Raw genomic sequence first — 23,147 nt, 5'->3', positions numbered from 1 at the left:
CACTTATTTCTCATACGTACAATTGATAGTGACTACACCGTTTTACCTACATCGTGCTCAATGGTCTGTCCATCTCACTCTAGGGTGGCCATCATATTATACTGATCTAAGGTGGCAGTACTGTTTATCTTTAGTATTATCATTTCATTATTTTTTTATCAAAGAGTTACTGTTTTAGATTTCAATAGTCGAACCACGACTGTTCCGACAGTGTCCAGTGCCTACTGGAATTACAAAATATTTACTGGAGTTAAACCAAAACCATCATGACAAGGTAATACAAATTTGTATTATATTTGATTTTATACATGGGAAATTTCACATTTTTAATTAATCATATTTAAAGTTATCCAAGTTATATTTGAAATTTTTATCGTAAATATCTATTTGCTGTTTAATTTATTATTTATCTTGATACAATTAAATTACGAACAAATTATCAAATAAAAAAAAAAAATAAATATAATTTGTCTAATTCAAATATTGTGTTTTTGAATTCGAAAAAAAAATATGTTAGTCTTTTATAACTTGATAATACATAAAATATATTAAATTATGTCCCATAAGTCATAATAGATATTATATTGATTAGTATGTATATATATATATATTTTTTTTAACAAATGGTGGTGCACCGATACCTTAACTTTGTACCTACATAAATAATTCTTACATCTAATCTAACAGATTATAATATTCAATTTTTAAAGGTGCTTCTTTGAACAGGTGAATACCCAGGATTTTATTTTGTATATTATATGTCCTGATGAATTATTGATTGAACTTTTAAACGCCTATAGGTTATAATGATTTATGGCACCTTTATTAAGAAATGTTTGTTAAAGGTAACTTTCTGCTTATTGACATGAATCTTTCCTTTTTAACACATGATTCAATTTAGTTAGGGAAATGTAATTTGTTTTTAAGTAACTCGGCTATGATAATGTGTAGCTGGTTTTTGAAAGATTTTTTACAATCAAGAATTTTTGCTGCATTCAAATCATACCTTCATCAATTTTAAACATAAGATCATTAGATTGTAAAATGTATTAGAACATACTACTTTGCAGGTTACTTGTACTAGGTTACTAACTATGTGACTAATTTTTTAGAGCAAAGTTGGAACTGGGTGAAATTACTCATCATAACATTAAACAACTTAAACGATTAAATACTGTGGTCTTTCCTGTGTCATATAATGAGAAGTTCTATAAAGATGTCCTAGAAGCTGGAGAATTAGCTAAATTAGGTATGTATTTTATATACCTTACTTAAAATTTGCTGTGTTTATATATTTCTGTATATATATTTAGCTTACTATAATGATATTGTGGTTGGAGCTGTATGTTGTCGAATAGACCAAGAAGTTGGTCGTCGACTTTATATAATGACACTAGGGTGCTTGTCACAGTATAGAAGACTTGGTATAGGAAGTATGATGGTTGAACATGTTTTAAACTATGTTGAAAGCGATGGTACATTTGATAGTGTTTATTTGTAAGTATATTTAGTATAAACATTAAAGCATTGTATTTTTTAAATTATAATTTTTATTTTTGTAGACATGTTCAATTGAATAATGACAGTGCCATAAAGTTTTACAAAAAATTTGGATTTGAGATAGTTGAAACTAAAGAGCATTATTATAAGAGGATAGAACCAGCAGATGCTTATGTGCTGGAAAAACGCTTACGACCTAACACTATAAATGGGAAAAATGAAAATCATTCAAATAACTTCAAAAAAGATTAAACACTGATTAGCTTTCTTAATTGTTTATTGTATTAATACATTATAATAATAGAACACATACTGTAAATATACATACAGTAAAAAATAAACACACATAAAAAAATTGTCTTGTTGTTAAAGTACTAAGATAAAATAGTATGAAAACTATAGTTACCCATGGTATCTTATGAGGACGCCACTCATGTGTTTCTTGTCTCCGTCTTACAAACGTGACTATAATTTAAAAATTAAAATATTGTGAAAACAGATCATGTTACTTATAAGTTTAATGGTATACAATTCACTTTATTACTTAGCGTTACTACACGAAATTGCTATATTGTAAGACTGAGACAACATATTGGGCTTCCTCTACTTTTAAATGTTAGCACCATAGTACTATACACCTGTTAATACTTAATATCATAAGTTCATACAAAATACTAGAATTTAGAATATTATCTTCATGATTTTAAATATTTTACACATTGATAGTAGTAACATTGATTATAAATACTCAATTATTTATAACCAATGGTAATAGTAAGTACAGCATTTAGAACACAAGTATAATTCATTAAATTATTTTTTATGAAATGAGATTCAAAAAGAGTACTAACATTCACATATTTCAATTTCTTTAAATAAATCTGCGATACGTTGAGCACACAATACTGATCCTTCATGCGCTTCTTTGCAGGTCTATTAAAAATACAAGCACAATAAGTATGTAAAACATTAAATAAGTAATAAATATCAAATTACAATAGCTAAATTTAAAAAGCCATGAGGTAATCCTTTTAGAATATCCATATTCACTTTTTTCCCAAGTTCTTTTAACCGTTTAGCAAACATAACGCAATCATCTAAGCATGGATCCATGTGTACTGTCTGAAATAAAGTAAATAATGAAACTTGTTTAAAAACGTGTTCAATTACTGTGGACTGTAATTTTAAACCAATTCAAATATTGTACAATAAAGATTAGTTCAAGTTTTTGTATCAGTTATTGATAATATTATAATGTTAGACATTACAATGATAAAATAATAACAAATAATAATTTTTCAGTAGTAATTTCATTTTTTTTAACTATGTGAATCATAAACCATCCTGGTATACAATCAATAAGCATTACCATAAAATATAATATTTAAAAATAAATAGTATTTAGTTTAGTAGTATTTCTAAGTTAATGATTTTTTAGATAATACAATTATAGGTAAATTGGTAATTATTGGACTGTTCATTTTACTAATTTTTGCAAATATATAATAATAACAGATATTAAGAATTAGTAAATGTGATTCTTCTACAATTTTAAGTGTTTAATTTTAATATTTCAATTTAGATAAATAACTAAAATTGATGTTGTCATTAAATCGTAAATGTATTCATGCTTTAAAATAGACAATTTTAATTTAATTAATAATTATCTTAATATAATAAGTTAAATTAACTATTTTATAATTTTATTTTTTTGATAAATCTACAAATACTATAAATATAGTTTTTGTAGATAGTTAATAAATAATTTAAAATTTTATTTCTCAAAATGCAAAATACATAATAATTTTTCTAACTTAAAAGTGTACAAATATTATACCCTAGAACTTAAGTATAACACCAATAAGCACTAATTTAACAATCTAGGATCATTATATATCATATCATACCACAATATGAATAGGTGGCAGCTGTTTAAAAAGATCATCATTTGCAAAATAGGGTGATAAAAATGGATCTTCTGGTAACTTTGGTAAATCTATTGGTAATGGTGTTTCTTCTACTACTTCATTTAATGCATCTTCGCTATCACTAAACCCAAAACAGTAAAATATAATTGTAATAATTATAATAAGTAATTGTTTTGATTTATTTTAAAGAATGTAAATTTAATTTTAATTAAAGAAATAATTTCAATATATTATGTAATTAATAGAGCTGGGATTTTTATGCAATGTAATTTTTTTTTCTGTTCTAAAACAACTATGTAAGTAAAAATGGTTTTAGGAGTTCTTGATTATTTCAATAATTTAATAAATCAAACTTTATAAGACATTTTTAAAGTTTTTAGAATATTTTTCACATCTTATTTTTAAAGCGGACAGAAACTGAAAATATTTATTGTTATAATAAAAACCTACATATTAGTAAAGTCACTGTGGTCAGAAAGTGTCAAACGTGCATACATTGCAATACTAGCCGATCGCCATTTAATATCTACAACTAATTAAAGTGATGATAACATGAATTTTAGTATCTTAAGTATTTTTAGTGTCTTCTGAATAAAATTACCATTGTTCAACACGTTTAATTTTTAAAGTACAATGAATACATTTTCATAGTCTCATATTAAGACATAGTTAATTTTTTAAGATATATATTTAGATTTTATAGAGCATTAAAATACTAGGCTAAGTAATTAATATTTTTCTATATACATAGTAAGAAAATCGTGGGAAACATAATATAGTACTAGCAATTGGTTTTATTATGTTTTTTAAGACTTAATATTAACAATATTCAATGGTTAAAATAAGATCGAAAATGAAAGAAGAAAGAGGATGGATTTATTCAAAAGATATCCCTATTTAATATGATGAGATATACAAAAGGTTATTAGGGTATCCCAACTAAAACAGTTGGTATGGCTGTTATCCTGGTATAAAAAATGTATCCACTTTTATTTTATATTAAGTTATTATTATATAATAAAATTCGGAGGTGGACACTGGATATAGATCTAAGGGTTAAGTTATATAAGACCAGTTTTTCTGTACCATTATATGTTTACCGAAGTAATCCTTATAATTGGTTGTAAATAATTGTAAATAATTATGCATTATCAATTTTTAAACTGTTAAAAATGTTAATTAATATTATCAATAAGTTAGATAACCTTGTAGGAACACTTTATAGTAAAACAATTATAGGGCCAGTTTATAAATTATACCTTAGTTACGAATTTGCCTATAAAAAGATACTTGAGCTGAAAAATCTTTTAAATGTCTCTGGGCAACCTCTGAATTATAACTACATATTAGGTTTTATTATATCACCTAATATCTTCTTCAGCTGTTCCTCCAGTTAGTGTAATGAATGTGGTGGTAATAGCAGAACTTATATTTTCTGCTGTTTCTGTCAATATTGTTGAGAATCGTCTGGATTGTCTTCGTTCATGTGCAGCCATAATAACTTCTTCAACTGGAGTTATTACTGATTGACTATCATCGTTGGTGTTTTGTATTAACTCTAGAGCTTCTTCACTAGATTCAACTTCTTCTATAAAGCCTTCATTAGTGCCATCTTTTGGTTTCGCCATATTTTTCAATTTATACTCATACAAACTATCTTGATAGATGTCAGGAGAACAAGCATAGGCTAAATATTACACATGAAAATAAATATAAAAGTATAAAACCTAAGGATAAAACAACAGACTAATATTTACCCTTCAAACAATTAGTCATAAAACCTAGAGGTATTAGTGGATCTATTAAACTCAGAAATCTTGCAGGTGTTGGAGACCAAGCTATTGCACAAGGAAAATATGCCAAAAATAAGCTGTCAGGTATTCTGAAACCCATTTCTATACATTTTAATGCTACACAAGCACTTAAATTTCCTCCAGCCGAGTCACCTGATTTAAAATGAAAATAAATTATTTTACTTCAACCAAATGCATTTTGCTTTAAACAATTTTTTTTCCTAAATGTATTCTTTTTTTCAGTTTGTAGGCATGATTTTAAATATTTCACGCATTGATAGTAATAGTAAATATAGCATTTAGAACACAAGTATAATTTATAAAATTATTTGTTATGAAATGACATTCAAAAAGGGTATTAACATATTTTGTTACATTCACATATTTATACTAAATATTACACATTCATGAAATTTTTAGACTAACAATTTACCTTTTTATTAATTTGGTTGATAATAAAATAATAAAATTGTGACAAATGTCACAAAACTATTTATTATTTCTGTATTTAAGATAAGGCACACTTAATAGTGCATTAGACATAATGAAAATTGTTTAGAGAATGAGCTGTTCAGATTTTTGAGTTTTCAGCTATTGCAACTCAAATTTGTTTCTAATTTTCTAATTTAATTATATGACTAAAATAATTAAAAAATAAAAATGTTAACATTTTAAGTTTTGAATGTACCAATTTTATTTATATTTTTACCTGCCATTATGACACGTTTAGCAGTAGAACCCAAATAAGCTGCATTACTTAATGCCCAAATGTAAGCAAATAATAGTTCTTCCATAGCTCTAGGATATGGTGCTCTCGGTGCTAGAGAATAATCAATAGACAATATGGGAATGTCTAAACGAACTGCCCAATCTCTTAAATATGATTCGTGAGAACTTGAACTTTGAGATACAAAACCACCTCCATGGCAGTGAATGATAAGATTTTCACATGGTTCTGGTAGCACCCCGCTTCCGGGATTTTCTGCCAACTAATAATCATTAATACATTAATAAAAACATTTAAAATATAAGAAAACTATTTACCATGCCTTCACGTTTAGTTTTTGCAATTAGTCGAGCATTTAGGGCAGCAGGTCCAATATGGCATAAAGGAGGCTGAAGTTCAAATAATTCTCCATCTGGTTTCAAGTAAAAAAATGATTTGCTAGGAATTGCTATTAACCGATTTATAGCTACCGCAGGAGAAACTAGGTTCGGTAAACTTTTTAACAGTTCTGAAATTATCATAACATATAAAAAATTTTTATTTTAATAGTTTATTTCTTAACTTTTAAATTACCAGTTTCACCAAGGAATAAAAATGCTTTGTAAAATTCTATTGAAGAATACTGAATGACATTAACAATTCTACGAGCTCTCAATTCTGGATTTAACATATATTTGCTACCTAAATATATTATATAAATTATAAAATATGACCCAATATCCTTTAACCAAAATACTTACAATTCCATGCAGTATTAGCCCTAGCCAACATGCCATTTTCATTATAGTAGACTTCACTAAAAGCAGCCATCATTATAGCAATAGTTTTCAAAGCAGGCTGTAGTGACTCATTAAACTTAATAAACATAATACCATAAAATTAATTACTTAAAATATTTAAAATTTTAAACGTATTACAGGTTATAAAATGTAGATGGATGATAGTTGATAAATTTATAAATACATTATATTTTCAAACTCAACGTAGCTTTTAAGTAAATTTCCAAATATTACAGAGCTTTCTTTCATGTTCTTATATGGTTAAGACCTTTTTAAACCATATTGAAATATTTAAATTAAGATAATTTCCTAAGAATGACAAATTACATATTATATGAACGATATATAAAAATCAATAAATGAACAAATAATTTATGTTTAATATGTACTCTGAATATATTATGCCTCGCTTAGACTAGATTAATGAATAAAAAACAAATAAATAAAAATATACTTTTCTTTCATAGTTCCATGTATTATACATTTATAAATAATTTAATTAGTGTAAAGGGTGATACATTCAATAGAAAGGTAGTACAGAGCTCGAATCAATGATGAGTTAATTATTTTAAAAAAAAACCATGGATTGAAAATTATAACAAGATATTTAAAATGATTTTGATTGTATTTTATTTAAAATATTAACCAACCAATAATATCTATACAAATGAACAAAATTGGTCAAAATATGAAAACAGCATTTTTTTATAATATAGATAAAGGCAAAAATAAGATATGAATTATAAAACGAGCAAATATCAAAATAATTACTTAAATTTTAGCTATTGATAAAAACATGTGGAAGTTAGAACATAGATGAGTTAATTATGTTAATGGTAAAAGTAGAAGATGCAAAATCAAAATGCATATTTATAATACTTAAACATTTACTTGAAAAGCCAAACAGCGCCCATAAAAAGGGCATAGTTTAGATGGTTCAATTTTCATCATGAGTTCTAATGCTGCAGTATCATTTCCAGCAAATAACATTCCTGGTTCACTCCAACCAATTAAAAGACATAAGTTTTCTAAGCACAATACCAACGCACTCATCACTTGGTTACATGATTCAATCTCTCTGTAAAAATATTTTTTATAATAGGAACATTAAATTAGTTATACATAATAGGTCATGAATATGGTGAGGTACATACTTTGTATAAAATGTTTTACGGAAAAAAAATGAATCACGATTGACGGCCATTTGATTACAAATTTTAATGCAATGGGCAATAAATAAATCAACAACTGTGACATAACTTCGATATCCATTACCAGGTACAGATGGATCAAAATCATATAAATGACAGACATTACGCAATTCAAAAACCAAAGGTTTTATATTATCAATATTTTGAAGCAGTTGTTCAAAACAATTAGCCATGGCAGTCGAACCATTTCTTTCGTTATTAGTAAAATAAATAACATTTTCTTTACATAAGTTTTTAAGTTTTTCATATGATAATGTACTATCATCTGTTTCCACTAATGTTGCCATAATAATAATATACTATATAAAGTTCCACAAACGACAAACCTATAAAAAAAAAATTATATAATATATATTATATGCATATAAAACATGATATTTAAAACATAAACTCTTAGTAGAAAATCTAGGTGACTGACTTTTAATAGATAGGTGCATACTACTAGAGACATATTATAAAAAGAATCTACACAAACTTATGTGAGTTGTTTGACTTTTCTGTTACTAATGGTGATATTGTTATTTATTGTTATAGCTTATTCTATTTCTAAGACTTAGAGTTTCTATTAAAATCAATATAAGTAGACATAATAGTGAAGCTTGAAAATCCATTAATTGTTATATAATAGGTAGTGTATATATGTCAATAAACTCTTTTAACCCTTTAATTGTATATAAAAGTTTAAATTATTGTTACCTACTAATAAACAAAAAAAAAACTTAAATATTAAAATAAAATAAATAACAATAAAGGTACATTATTTTAATTATATATAGTAGGTATAATAAAGTAATAAGCAAAGTAAAATTCAAATGAAATATATTTTATTATGTTAAATTTTTAAGATAAATTTTGTTCTACATACTAATGTATGTTATATGATAGCATAATATGCTGTCTTAAAAAAAATAAAAGTAATATCACAGAATATATGATATATATTTCATATATCCTGTGGTAACAGTAGTGCCAAAGTCCATGGTGACGTCGGGCCGTGGCCCGACCTCTTTTTTAAAAAATGTGGCCGGCTGGCCATATTTTATTTACCTACTTCATAACTTTAATATGAGCATGAGTATATTTAAACCATGATTATGAATAAATGTACATTAGGGTACCTCTATATTAAATAATTAAGATATTGAGGCCGGGATGTTTTAAAATTGCCCGACCACAGTTTAAAAACTTTGGCGCCACTGCGTGGTAATATCTTAAAAGTTATGAATATATATATAATATATTTCTCTATACTTACTAAAAAAATGAAGAATAATGTAAGTACAAAGTATTCATGTATAATTTTCAACTATCAGACTTAACATTGTAAACCTAGAAAAAATGTATTTTAATGATATATTTTGATGTGTTGTACATTTTTAAAAAAATATGAGGAACAATTAAATTTTATAAATTGATTTAAAATTTATCGGTATTTGGCAGTATATTATTATTAAACAAATTATTCAAGTTACTAGAATTTAATTTTACTTTACAATTGAGACTAGAAATATAAACATAATGCATGACACTTTGAGGACGCAAATTATTGTCACTAGTATCCTACACCCTACAGTGTGTATTGAAAATCCAAGTAGTAAAACAATAAGATTTTCATTGAGTATATTATGAAATACCTAGTATTATAATTGCAGTTATTATTGTTCTATATACACATCAACACAAAATATGTCATCAATTAAATAATTAATTATTACTATAAAACGGCCTTCGGTCTTTAACATGGTTAATTAAACTAGATTCACAAAATATTGTATACAACAGAAATCATAATATTGTGTCTTATGTAGAAACAAGGAAATAATAAAGTTTCGAGTCCATTTGAATTCCTAAAATAAACAAATACAATATGATAGATAGATACGTTATGCTATAGTTTATAGTCGCACTGAGTAAGTGTAGTAAGGAAGTCGTAAGTACGTTGCAAAATTTAAGAACGGATTACTGTATGAGTCACGTATTCACGTCTCGCCAGTCAGGCGCATAGATAAGTAGTATACCTTTAGTAGACCTAGGCGTCTGACGTCCGCGACCCGCGACCCGCAGTAATGCATAACGTATCCGCATTCTACGTTTAACAGTCTACACTAAATTTAAAATTATTTTTAAGCTTTAAATCAAAAATTTAAAAGTTATTATTCAGTAGTCAGTCGTAAATGTTCAATAATTATTATTATTATTGTTCTTTTTCTATCGTTTTTTTTTTTACTTTTGTACTAAGCCACTATCGCTTATCGAATATAATACTCGGAGTATCGACCACGGTGATAACAATAATTATTGAGGGGTGACCACAGTTATATAAAAATACTATTTTTATATATCTGTGGGGGTGACATTCCATAACGTACTATTGCCATAAACCACGATTAAAGATATACCGATTAAAGGTATATCTTTTAATCGCGCCATAAACTTGATTTTCCAGGAAGAGCATAAGTTTTGTTTTTGTTAAATATTATCTCGCTATAGCGATACTGTGTAAATGCTAAATAGTATGTTTTGGAATTTTGAATGAATTATTCATTTATGGTCATGACTTGATGAATGGACATGATAAAACAATAAACTTACTTGACTTCATATATTTCGATATAGTACAGAAGTTGAGAAGTTTAATCCTATATTATAGTGTAGGTAGTACACTATAATAGACAAGCCACAAGTATAGTGTATATTAACTTTACTATGATTATGTTCACTTCCATAATCCAGTCCACGGTCTCGGATTATTCAATACTCAATCCATAGACATATTATAAATAATCAGTTTCTAACCGGTACACCACCAGCTGATTATGGTTCAAAACATATCCACGTAGAGCGGGCAAATCGCAAATTATATTGCCAAAAAATCTGCCAGTTCCCCAAAGGCCAGTAATCCACGATTATAATGTAGAGAAGATATCTTTTTTACTTCGTGCTTAGATCATAATATACTATGTACACCTTAACACATAGGTCATATGGATGGAGCCGTGTCTCGATGATTTTAAACACACATAATAATACTATGTGTTATTAAAAATGTCTATAAGAATTAAGGAAGTCAAATTAAATTTTTATGAGCATTTGAAGTTCATATTTGTACAACATATTATTCACTCGATTTCTCATGTACCTAGCGATTTTTTTTATTTTTTTTTAATTCAGAAACGAATAACTGTAGACTCGGGTAGACTCTTTAAATTTATATCATATATATATTCATATGTTTATTTTATCAATTCCTATACTTGATAAAATTTTCAAAATATTTTGACTTGTTTTCAGCTGTTTACGAACAATTTCTAATTTCAATTTTTTTAGTTTATTTTTCTATAAATATCAATAAAATTTTATTTGTTGGGCTAAAAGCGTGAAAATTTAATACAAAGCTTCTGATATATTGTTTCAACAGCAAAATATTCAAAATACATAGGCACGTTTTTTTTTAAGCATTTCAAATTCAAATTTTGACAAAAAATTTATCAAATTTAAAATTAAGTAATTATTTTGTAGTTAAAATCGTATAAAATGTTCAGCTTTTATAGCTAAGGATTGAAAATTTAAAACAAGGTTCCACGTAAATAGGTTATATATAATTTACTTTATTCACAATTATATCATTAAATACCTATACTAAGTATAATTTCATAGGCTGACTGACCTTCGCTCAGAATCGTTTTTCTTATACGATGTTATTGTATCATTGAATTCAAATTTAGCCATCCATTACAGTGACCCATTTGTAATCTACTGTATAGCTGAGCGAAACCCTCTTGCCCACCTTTTTTTTTCTGATTTTTCCGATGTTTTAAAATTTATAAGTCACTATGATGGTCCGACAATATATTTTTATATACCTAACATGACCACTCCAATACAGCATGATTTGATCGGCGCGTGTTTAAAATTAACAATATTATGTAAAACTATCTCGTAAATATGATCCTAAATCTAGAACTAATAATCGTTATAACTGTGTAAGAAAATTTGTAGATGTAAAATCTAGATTTCATTCATTTTAATCATGTCAAAATTTGTGATATGATTCCAATTGCGCTGAAATCGGTAGAATTTTAAGGACCTTATTATTATTCGTAGGTTTATGTTTATAAAAATGATTGTGAAATTGTGATTTAATTGTGACTATTTGCTATTTCCAATCTGACTGAAAGCCTACTATAGTATACTGGCCGTCTGGCCACAATGTAAATCAGAAAAATAACATTACTATTGTTTGTTGATTGTGATTTGAGGGTAACCAATAATTTGTTAAAAACCGTTATTAACTGTTTAGCGATGGTCCACGAGACAAGTCTCTCAAACATTCCAGCAAAAACCTGTTTCGTAATTTTCTCTACGCCGCCGTTTGGTTGTCAAGAGTTAGAAATGGACGAAAACGTGATGGAAGTTTCTAACCGTCGGTCGGACGCTAATCTAAGACCGTAGTCGGACGAATGTTTTAGAGAACTGCGATCTGTGATCGACGGGCTCCATTTAGCCGTCGATCGAAGGATCATGGCGGATTTCAGGTTACCATTACCACATAGTCTCGGAGAACTGTTCCAGTCGTCTTCGGAGATGAATATGGACACGCCCATGTACTGCTGCAAGCTGGCCGTATCGATGATTGCCGCGTCCACCACGGTGCCACATGTTCGTGTAGAAGTGCAGGACGCGATTACTCCCGACTCGCTGCGACCTCTTAGAAATAATTAAAGGACGTTAATTTAAGCAACATTTTATTTGATTAAAATTTTGTATAAACGTTATGGTATTTGTGACTGAAAAATTAATAATATTAACGTGATAAACTAGTAAATGTGAATTTAATTGTGTATAATATAATGAATTAATATAATAATATATTGTATAATATCAATAATAAATTAATAATATTTTATTAATTTTAATTTTTATGTTATTGTCTTTTGTTGCTTCTTTCAATAAATTGTTCAATACATTTATTTTTTTCTAATCTTTCCAATCATTTTGATTGAAGAGAAGAATTTCTTGTAAATTTAAGAATATCATTAATTTACTTAAAGTAGTGGGAGGTTTTTCTGTAGATTGTAATCTTTTAAGAAATCATTTCGAATACTGGGAAAAAGTATTTGGGTATTTTTTGGATTTGAATACTAATTTATAAGTAAAATAAGTATTTAATATGTTTTTTTGAGTAGTTATATAAATGTATTTTCAAAGTGTTCTTTTCAACACTAGTTAATAACATACATTAAATATTTTAAATGTAATTAATATGATTTATTATTTATCAGCTTATGAACACCTCTAATTAAATTAACGATGCCAATACAATTATTTATGGCATCCCTCAAGTACATTATTCTTATTTCTTAGTACAGTGAAACCTCTATTAATGGACATCTCTCAATAGTGGTGACTTTTAATTCCTGTCAACAATATATGAAAACAATAGTCAATAGGATAAAGAATTAGATTAATTTATAACATCTGTGGTTATACTCTCTAAATAATTGACACTGAATAGTAGAATATGACGTAATATACTAAAACTGGTATCAAAAGTATAAATAACATCATCAACTGACGTCTGACATAATATATTATGACATGCTATCTAAAATGTTTAAGTAATAAAAATATATTTAAAATAAAGAAGATGTGATTGCATTATCTATAGAAGCCATTATGCCATTATGAAAAACAGGAAACAATCAGTAAAAAACCTAATTTTTTTAATACAACCATATTTATAATAAACTAATGAATACATATAAATAATAACTAGTTTTTATAAATTATAAATATTATGTAATTAATAATACCGATTTTAATCTCATAAAACCTTTTTTTGTTTTGTATATTTATGATTTTTGTATTTTCAATTTTTTCCTATAGCACTTAACTATAATTTCTTATAACTGTCCACTATATAGAGGTTTCACTGTAATTAGTACTGATTTAATTGGTTGAAATATAATAGAGGATCATATTAATTTTGAGAAGATTAACAAGTGACTATACACATTTCATTTTATACAGCTTTTAATAAGAAGTAACCTATAACATTATATAGTCAATTGTTGTCTAATAATGGACATTACAAGGGTGTCACTGTCAATTATTTTGGCTAAATCGTTATCCCACGCTGGCTTCCATCGAGTACGGTCTTTATCGCACGTCACAATCAACTCCTTCGTGTATTGTGTTGTTGTCCAGTTTAAGACAAAATTGCCACCAGCACAAGTTATAATAACTGAAAACCAAAATCGAGTGTTATTAGAATATTAACATGTTGTACTAATCTTAAGCAATATACTATATAAATTATAAGTAAAGATCAGACTTTGCATAAAATGCATGGTGTTATTTTCTTAAATCATTACTTGATAAATGAAATACCAACATTTTAAACAGCACATTTTTGCTTATTTTGGGCACACATACTTAATCAAAATACATTTTTTTTGCATATCATGGGTATAGATAATATAATGTTATTAAATTACTAAAAATTTAAAAGATTTTTCAAAAGCATAGACATTTTCTAATTTAATTTTTAATTAATTCAGAATAAATCCAATGTTAAACCTGATTTTGCCTCTACAAATGTTACGATCAAAATTATACATTTTACTGTTATTTTTAAAATTAGAGTAAATCTACCAGTTATAAAATATAAAGTTGAGATTATTATCTAGGAAGGTTATTGGTATTTTAATTTTAAAGAAAGTTAAGATTCTTAAAATTTCCGAAAAATGTATAGTTTTAAAATGCTTTTAACTTGCTTCTTAATTCAAATATCAATAAAAGCCTTGGAGATGTATACAGTGGCGCCGACTTGTATTTCATTAGGTGGGGCAAAGTATAAAAATTAGTCTATCGCACCATAGTATCGTGCTGTCTACTGATCGGCCGTCGCGTAATTAGTATATTCCTAAGATTTACAAATTACCGTGTCAATTTATACACCTGTCTACACAAGACCCAATCACCTGATACCCACTACCCTAATTAAATTCAGAGGCGAATCGCCCCATAAAAATATATGTTCGGCGCCATTGAATGTATAGGATAATAATCCTATCATTAAATTGTGTAATAGGTCAATTCACACTTAATTTTAAAAATTACAGTAAAATGTGCTAAATGTATTTTTGTAAGACTGGACAACAAGTATGTTGTGTCCTTTTAAATAAAAATAATTTAATTGTATACTGCATATTTCGTACTTTTTCTTGCATATTTTTACCTTTAGATGTGTATATTAAATAATTATTGGTGTATAAATATCCGGCCTTTAATTATAAGTAACGCCTAACAACATCACTACGAGCAAAACACTACCTTTCATTTCTTGGGGACTAGGTTTCACCGATGGAGTAACCAATACATTATATCCATCTAAGAGTCTCTTGGTTTTGGCTTTGGCTAACGACTTCTTAAGCTGAAAGTTGTATTTTCTTTCCGCATCTTTATCCGCAATTATAAAATCGTCAACGTCTACAAAAATATTTAATATTAATATATTATAATATACAGTTGACAATAAAGAACACGTAAGAAATAAACCTTGAAACATTTTAACAGTGTAAGAGTGTTTCAGCCAATTCGCATTAACTATTGGACACCCTTTGGCTATTGCTGACAGTATTTTCATTGTGCACCGTATCTTGTCTGTTACCAATACTGTACATTGTGTAATATCATCTGTAACCATCCCACCTAATAACAATATAGTATTTAGCTTTAAAAGAGACAATTCATATTTATTTAGGCCACTCAGCATAAAGTATTAGTATACCTGTTTTTTCAACAAATTGTTTCATTTCTTGCAGGTGACGACTCTTCAGATAACTAAAACTAACAACAATTTCTGATGAATTTTCAACCTAAAATTACAACAAATATTTCATTAAATTTATTTGTCACTTTGTCAGATGTATATTTTAAATAGTAAAACCACTTTGTAATATATATATATTATATATATACTTTGATTTTATTTTTGTTAGCTTTGGTGTATCATGTTAATTATGGAACATCTTAATGTCGAGCAACGCATTTCAGTACTCAATACACATTATAAACATGGGAAAAGTGCTGTTCAAGCTTATCAGCACAGTCAGGGTGCATACTTATTTCGGAGTTCATATACAAGCTGATTGATATATATATTTTTATAAAGTATAACTTCTTCAATAAAGTTGACTCTAAATAGTTTTCGCTCATACTAAACCACTCTATACTAGTATAACTGAAACTGTTAAGTATATTTAAGGATAAAAAATTAAGATAGATAAAAGTTAAAACTGACAATACAGTTTAAACTAATACTAACGATTAAAAAAAAATGTCTTTTTTATGTTGACAGGTTGAAGACACATGAATGTTTATTCCTGTCTATTACACAAGAAATAATGATAACATGTTCAAGTCTCAAGAAGAATTTTGATAAATAACTAGAAAATGTAATTAGTGCTGAAAGAACTAAAAGACAAAAACTAATAAAAATAACATTTTTAATGGAATTTTTTTATGCTATTTATTACATTATTCAGTAGAAACTAGAAAGGTTATCTTTGTTTACTAGATACTAAGAATAAAAACTACCTAATAATAGTTTCAACTGTAGAATGTATTTGATATATTAAAAAATGGCTATAGTATAATGTTTTTTATTTAAAAAACTGAAATAACTCATTTAGCAAGAATATTCATATGAAATGTATAGTATGAAACTCACCAATGGTTCTAATATATTATTCCTATTGCATAATTTTTTGTTGCTTTCTACTATGCCATTTTGCTTTCGTTTTCTAGTTATTGCTCTTGTCTGGTACCGTTCTTTATTTTCCTTAACTTCAGGTGCGATTTTGATACTTTTTCCTTTATCCTGACTTTGTATTTTTTTCTTATTCCAAAATGATTTCCATTTAAAAGCATCATTACTAGAAGTAGATGGTTCACATTTTAAGGCGTTTAAATTATTCTCAATGGTTATTGGAGATGAATGATCTTCTAACAATGAGTTTGCACTTACATCAGGTATATTTAAAGGACTAAATATGGATTCATTTATTTGTTTCAAATGGTTATTATATTTAAGAGAAATAGATACTTGAGAATGATCAGAATCATCAATAAAATATTCTTGCTTAGTAGATGCTGATGCGTTTGGATTATTTTTTTGGATAGCAGTTTTTGAACAACCAGGTGTATCAAAGTTTTTATTAAAAGGCACTGTAGTATTTATATTATTAAATACACTTTTTTTATTAGGTTTATTTATGATGATCATGGAATTATTGCTTGAACTACCAGAATGGGACATATTATGTAGATCTTCTCTAACCCGAATTTTTGGTTTATTAGTTCTTAAACTATTTGAGGAGTACTCATTACACATAACTGGTATTTGGACATTTGATAGGCTTATTATATTAGACTGGACAAGCTTTGATTTTTGAACCTTACATCTATCTTCATTGTCAGTTTCTTTATGACTGTTTGTCCCATCTAAAACAAAATACAACATAATATATATTATGACATCTGGATTAATAGGTACACAATTTAACTGGAACCATGGTACTTACCAAATTGTTCAGGGTTCTTAGTGACGTCTTCATTTATGTTTATAGAACAATTTGAAATTGATTTTGACTGAACTTTAGTTAGCACTTTTTGTGACGTAGAATTGACAATATTTCTTTTATTCTGTTTTATATTATTAGGCAAACTTATTTTTGAAATTGATTGTATTGATAAGTCTTTAGTTTCAGCTTCATTAATAACTATAGGAATTGATTCATGTTTCTTACAATCTGTTGAGAATTTAGAATTACTATTACATGGTACTTTTTGTGTAGGACAGTTGAAAAAATCGTCATCTATTTCAGGAACTTCTGTTAAATCTACATGGCTATTGGTGGAATAGTTATTGGAACCAATATTATTTGTTTTATCGAATTGTGAAAATTCTGGAGGTCTTTGTGTTTCTTCTTCATGAATTGAAAGAGAAACTTTTGTGTTTTGAAATATATTTTTAGATGTTGATAATTTTTGTGTAGGACAATTGAAAAAATCATCATCTATATTGAGATTTTGAGTATTTTCTTCATGTATACTGGTGGAATAACTTTTTGACGAAATTGAATTACTTTTACAAGGTTTCGAAAATTCTAAAAGTTCTTGTGTTTCTTTGTCATGTATGGAAGAAGATACTTTTGGTTTTGGATTTATCTTTTTAGAAATCGATACTTGTTGTGTAGGACAATTGAAAAAATCATCATCTATTTTGGGATTTTGAGTATTTTCTTCATATATATTGGTGGAATATGTCTTTGAAGTAATTGTATTTGTTTTATCAGATTGTGAAAATTCTGGAGGTCTTTGTGTTTCTTCTTCATGAATTGAAAGAGAAACTTTTGTGTTTGGAAATATATTTTTAGATGTTGATAATTTTTGTGTAGGACAATTGAAAAAATCATCATCTATATTGAGATTTTGAGTATTTTCTTCATGTATACTGGTGGAATAACTTTTTGACGAAATAGAATTACTTTTACAAGGTTTCGAAAATTCTAAAAGTTCTTGTGTTTCTTCGTCATGTATGGAAGAAGATACTTTTGGTTTTGGATTTATCTTTTTAGTAATCGATACTTTTTGTGTAGGACAATTGAAAAAATCATCATCTATTTTGGGATTTTGAGTATTTTCTTCATGTTTACTGGTGAAATAACTTTTTGACAAAATTGAAAATTCTAAAAGTTCTTGTGTTTCTTCGTCATGTATGGAAGAAGATACTTTTGTGTTTGGAAATATATTTTTAGATGTTGATAATTTTTGTGTAGGACAATTGAAAAAATCATCATCTATATTGAGATTTTGAGTATTTTCTTCATGTATACTGGTGGAATAACTTTTTGACGAAATAGAATTACTTTTACAAGGTTTCGAAAATTCTAAAAGTTCTTGTGTTTCTTTGTCATGTATCGAAGAAGATACTTTTGGTTTTATCTTTTTTGTAATCGATACTCTTTGTGTGGGACAATTGAAAAAATCAATATCCATTTCAGGAACCTCTGTTAAATCTTTATCTACATTGGTGGAATAGTTATCAGAAGCAATATTATTTGTTTTATCGAATTGTGAAAATTCTGGAGGTTTTTGTGTTTCTTCTTCATGAATTGAAGGAGATACTTTTGTGTTTGGAAATATATTCTTAGATGTTGATAATTTTTGTGTAGGGCAATTGAAAAAATCATCATCTATTTTGGGATTTTGAGTATTTTCTTCATGTATACTGGTGGAATACCTTTTTGACAAAATTGAATTACTTTTACAAGGTTTTGAAAATTCTAAAAGTTCTTGTGTTTCTTCGTCATGTATCGAAGAAGATACTTTTGGTTTTATCTTTTTTGTAATCGATACTCTTTGTGTAGGACAATTGAAAAAATCAATATCCATTTCAGGAACCTCTGTTAAATCTTTATCTACATTGGTGGAATAGTTATTAGAATTAATATTATTTGTTTTATCGAATTGTGAAAATTCTGGAGGTTTTTGTGTTTCTTCTTCATGAATTGAAGAAGATACTTTTGATTTTGGAATTATCTGATTAGATGTTGATAATTTTTGTGTAGGACAATTGAAAAAATCATCATCTATTTTGGGATTTTCTTCATGTTTACTGTTGGAATAACTTTTTGACACAATTGAATTACTTTTATAAGGTTTTGAAAATTCTAAAAGTTCTTGTGTTTCTTCGTCATGTATGGAAGAAGATACTTTTGGTTTTGGATTTATCTTTTTAGTAATTGATACTTTTTGTGTAGGACAATTGAAAAAATCATCATCTATATTGAGATTTTGAGTATTTTCTTCATGTATACTGGTGAAATAACTTTTTGACGAAATTGAATCATTTTTACAAGGTTTCGAAAAATCTAAAAGTTCTTGTGTTTCTTCATCGTGTATTGAAGTAGTTACTTTTGGTCGTACCTTTTTAGCAGTTGATACTTTTTGTGAAGGACAGTTGAAAAAATCGTCATCCATTTCAGGAAAATCTGTTAATTCTTTATCTATATTGGTGGAATAATTATTGGAAGCAATATTATTTGTTTTTTCAAATTGTGAAAATACTGGAGGTCTTTGTGTTTCTTCTTCATGAATTGAAAGCGATACTTTAGTGTTTGAAAATATATTTTTAGATGTTGATAATTTTTGTGTAGGGCAATTGAAAAAATCATCATCTTTATTGGGATTTTGAGTATTTTTTTCATGTATACTGGTGGAATAACTTTTTGACAAAATTGAATTACTTTTACAAGATTTTGAAAATTCTAAAAGTTCTTGTGTTTCTTCATCATGTATTGTAGAAGATACTTTTGGTTTTGGAAATATATTTTTAGATGTTGATAATTTTTGTGTAGCACAGTTGAAAAAGTCATCATCCATTTCGGGGACTTGAGTTAAATCATCATGTATAATTTTTGACGCACTTGCATTACTTTTGGGTAATTTTGGGTGATCTATAAGGTTTTCTATTTCTTTATCATGTATTGAAGAGGTTACTTTTGGTTGTATATTTTTTTTAATTGATATTTTCTGAGTGGGGCAGTTGAAAAAATCTTGATTTTCAAGTATCGCCCGATCATGTTGCTGAGATTTACATTCATTTTCAATAAAATGTCTGAATACATCATCATCCTCTGCTTCAAAAGTATTAACAATTATCTTATGTTTATCAGTATTATGACCATTAGTAGATAAGTTAATATTGTTTGAACCTGATAAATTGTCTTTACTGCTAATGTCTAAACAATTTTTAATTGGAATAATTGACTGTTCATCAGATTCAATATTCTGGGCTTCATCGTTGTTTGAGGTATGTGTGTATAATTCTACAATATTGTTATCAATTTCCAAAACTTGGGTATTGTTGAATTTATTAACTTCATTTGGGGACTGGATGGCTGAAATTATACCATGGTTATTGGTTTCAAGATAATTTTCAAAATCATTGCAACATCCAAAATCCATTATTGGACTAGGAGTATCTTCTCGAATTAATTCTTTGTTTATTTTGCTAGGAGACTGAAATATACATTTTGGTATACTGTTTGTCGTTAAAATGGAATTCTTAAGATCCATTACAGGACTGGGAGTATCTTCTCGCATCTCTTCTGTATTAATTTTGTTAGGTGATTGAAATTGATTTTTTGTTACATTGTTTGTTGTTAAAATGGAACTTTTAAGATCCATTACAGGACTGGGAGTATCTTCTCGCATCCATTCTGTATTAATTTTGTTAGGTGTTTGAAATTGATTTTTCGTTATATTGTTTATTGTTAAAATGGAACTTTGAAGATCCATTACAGGACTAGGAGTATCTTCTCGTGTTATTTCGGACACGGATTCTGTTAAATTCATTATATGAGTATCTTCATTAGATAAATTGTGAACAATTTCATTAGAATTTACATTATTTTGTTTTGTTTCTACTTGGCTAAGAGCCTCTAATAAATATTCATCACTGGGACTCGAAGAATTAAATTTTGTGTGTAAATCATTAAGAGTATTCATGGCACTTTCAGTTCCAGTAATGGTTTTGGGAACTTCTTTTTCTATCTTGCATGTAGATTTATTTTCAATTACTAAGGGTACATTACAATCAGAAATTGCATTAGGTATGTCTGTTCTAAAAGATTTTTGAGTGATGACCTGAAAAGAATAAATAAATTTAATTTTAAAATTACTGAAATAATAAAGTATAAGATCTTACTACATTAGACAATTTTGATAAGGAAAGCCCATCATTTTGAGTTGCTTTGTGTACAAAAGTGTTATCAGGTGCTATAAAAGTAAAAATGTGAAAATAAGAACAAACATTAATTATAATGTGCATTTTTGTATTATCTAAAACTTTTAAAAATTACCCATTGATTTGGTATCATTTTTAAATTCAATAGAATTTTCATTTATAAAATAATCAGCTTGGACTTCTCCAAACATCAATAAAGCATTTTCTTCAAGAAAATAAGCAACATCTTTCCTCAAGGTTTTCTAAAAATGTTGAAAATATTTATAATTGACTGTAGGTATGCATAAACTATAAACATTAATTATTAGGGATACCTTATTAAGTTTAGTTTTATTTAAACTTCCTTTATCTAACAGAACAACACCATCAGAATCACATTGAATAACAGCATGGTTCATCGATACTGACTAATAGTAAAACATAAAATACATAAAATATGAAATAATATTACAAAATGTTGTTAAAGAAATACATTATCGATCAATTGCCACCCGCTTGTAGGATATTTTAATCAACACTTGAAGGGATTTGAAACAGACTGTTTTTTACGCTAAAAAGAACAATTTTTTTTACGCATCGTGAATACTGATCCATCTAACTTTATTACAATTTATAGATTTTTAAAACAATTTTGAATTCTATAGTGTCTTGTTTTATTTAGATCCTATTAACAACTTTGAAATACATTTAGACATTCACTTATCAACATTTATTAGGCTTTATCAAATATTATAATATAACATTACATTTTTATATAGGTATTCTACTTGTTATTCTTTTTTAGACAAAAAATGGAAAAAGTTATTTGTAATATCTTAAGTTAATATGTTAAGAGGACGTGATACCCGCACCATTTTTGTTAATGACTTCGATTTCCTCTAAGGAGTTTCAGTCATACTGTATTTCCACCACATTTGGTTCCATATCGCACTCCCACGGTGACTGAAACTAATGGATTTCTCAGACTTACGAAAATAAAAAGGAATGAGCTTGCTGTACGGGAAATGGGCACTTTTATACAGAAAATATGCTCCGAATGTTAGCCAAACGGCTTGTAAAGTACACTCCATGAGTTTCTTCTGAGGATATTACTTCTCATCTGGTTAATTTTCATTTAACTGAGATAAAATGTGTTCTATCAAAACTCTGTGTGTATAAGTCTATTACCATTTTTGGTAATGACTTTAATTTTCCTCTAAAGGACTTACCGTCAAACTATATTTCCTCCGGATTTGGTTCTATATCGCACTCTTACGATGACTGAAACTAATGGATTTCTCAGACTTACAAAAAAAAAAAAGGAATGAGCTAGCTGTACAGGAAATGGGCCACTTTTATACAGACAATATGCTCCGAATGTTAGCCAAACGGTTTGTAAAGTACACTCCATGAA

The 23,147-nt window shown here is 27.4% G+C and overlaps 3 protein-coding genes across 8 annotated transcripts in view; 1 reads left to right on the top strand and 2 right to left on the bottom strand.

Moving 5' to 3' along the window:
* Positions 1-177: 177 nt before the first annotated feature.
* LOC100163396 (N-acetyltransferase-like) lies at positions 178-1,855 on the top strand. Its single transcript, NM_001162099.2, has 4 exons — positions 178-274; positions 1,113-1,249; positions 1,314-1,497; positions 1,563-1,855. The coding sequence occupies exons 1-4, from the start codon at positions 267-269 to the stop codon at positions 1,750-1,752; spliced, it is 519 nt and encodes a 172-aa protein (NP_001155571.1). The 5' UTR covers positions 178-266; the 3' UTR covers positions 1,753-1,855.
* Positions 1,760-10,747, bottom strand: LOC100159927 (hormone-sensitive lipase). 5 transcript variants are annotated; one of them, XM_016801449.2, is made up of 13 exons: positions 10,531-10,747; positions 9,194-9,267; positions 7,882-8,264; positions 7,619-7,805; positions 6,689-6,803; positions 6,522-6,629; positions 6,266-6,456; positions 5,931-6,210; positions 5,186-5,374; positions 4,794-5,115; positions 3,408-3,549; positions 2,497-2,622; positions 1,760-2,433 (listed from the first exon to the last, which is right to left on the bottom strand). In XM_016801449.2, exons 3-13 carry the CDS (start codon positions 8,223-8,225, stop codon positions 2,347-2,349), a joined length of 2,091 nt encoding a protein of 696 aa, XP_016656938.1. In that variant the 5' UTR covers positions 8,226-8,264; positions 9,194-9,267; positions 10,531-10,747; the 3' UTR covers positions 1,760-2,346. The 5 variants fall into 5 exon arrangements, 4 of the variants coding, with proteins under 4 accessions (XP_016656938.1, XP_016656937.1, XP_001946733.1 ...); XM_016801448.2 differs by lacking the exon at positions 10,531-10,747 and adding an exon at positions 9,957-10,181; XM_001946698.5 differs by lacking the exon at positions 10,531-10,747 and adding an exon at positions 9,573-10,163.
* A 3,044-nt stretch (positions 10,748-13,791) lies between these two features.
* Positions 13,792-23,147, bottom strand: part of LOC100571832 (probable serine/threonine-protein kinase DDB_G0282963) — a 10,693-nt gene continuing 1,337 nt past the window's right edge. Inside the window, exons 3-11 of one of the 2 annotated variants that reach the window (XM_003241971.4) lie at positions 22,069-22,161; positions 21,870-21,996; positions 21,716-21,786; positions 17,526-21,654; positions 16,673-17,445; positions 15,731-15,818; positions 15,499-15,651; positions 15,274-15,429; positions 13,792-14,182 (exon numbers count right to left, since the gene is read on the bottom strand). In XM_003241971.4, coding sequence (XP_003242019.1) covers positions 13,995-14,182; positions 15,274-15,429; positions 15,499-15,651; positions 15,731-15,818; positions 16,673-17,445; positions 17,526-21,654; positions 21,716-21,786; positions 21,870-21,996; positions 22,069-22,161 — 5,778 coding nt within the window. In that variant the 3' untranslated portion in view covers positions 13,792-13,994. The remainder of the gene's footprint in view (positions 14,183-15,273; positions 15,430-15,498; positions 15,652-15,730; positions 15,819-16,672; positions 17,446-17,525; positions 21,655-21,715; positions 21,787-21,869; positions 21,997-22,068; positions 22,162-23,147) is intronic. The other variant, XM_008181182.3, reaches the window with a different exon arrangement.

Source organism: Acyrthosiphon pisum, chromosome A3, assembly GCF_005508785.2.
Source record: "Acyrthosiphon pisum isolate AL4f chromosome A3, pea_aphid_22Mar2018_4r6ur, whole genome shotgun sequence".
In the NCBI taxonomy this organism is placed as follows: Eukaryota; Metazoa; Arthropoda; class Insecta; order Hemiptera; family Aphididae; genus Acyrthosiphon; species Acyrthosiphon pisum.
This window is presented reverse-complemented; position numbering and strand designations above follow the sequence as displayed.

Excerpts from the sequence above, each read along its gene's own strand:
- LOC100163396 (NM_001162099.2), top strand. Across the intron at positions 1,250-1,313 it reads TGGAGAATTAGCTAAATTAG|CTTACTATAATGATATTGTG; the intron begins GTATGTATTTTA and ends ATATATATTTAG. Across the intron at positions 1,498-1,562 it reads ACATTTGATAGTGTTTATTT|ACATGTTCAATTGAATAATG; the intron begins GTAAGTATATTT and ends TTATTTTTGTAG.
- LOC100159927 (XM_016801449.2), bottom strand. The coding sequence starts at position 8,225 with ATGGCAACATTAGTGGAAACAGATGATAGTACATTATCATATGAAAAA. Across the intron at positions 7,806-7,881 it reads CGTAAAACATTTTATACAAA|AGAGATTGAATCATGTAACC; the intron begins GTATGTACCTCA and ends ATATTTTTACAG. Across the intron at positions 5,116-5,185 it reads TATGACTAATTGTTTGAAGG|CCTATGCTTGTTCTCCTGAC; the intron begins GTAAATATTAGT and ends TGTAATATTTAG.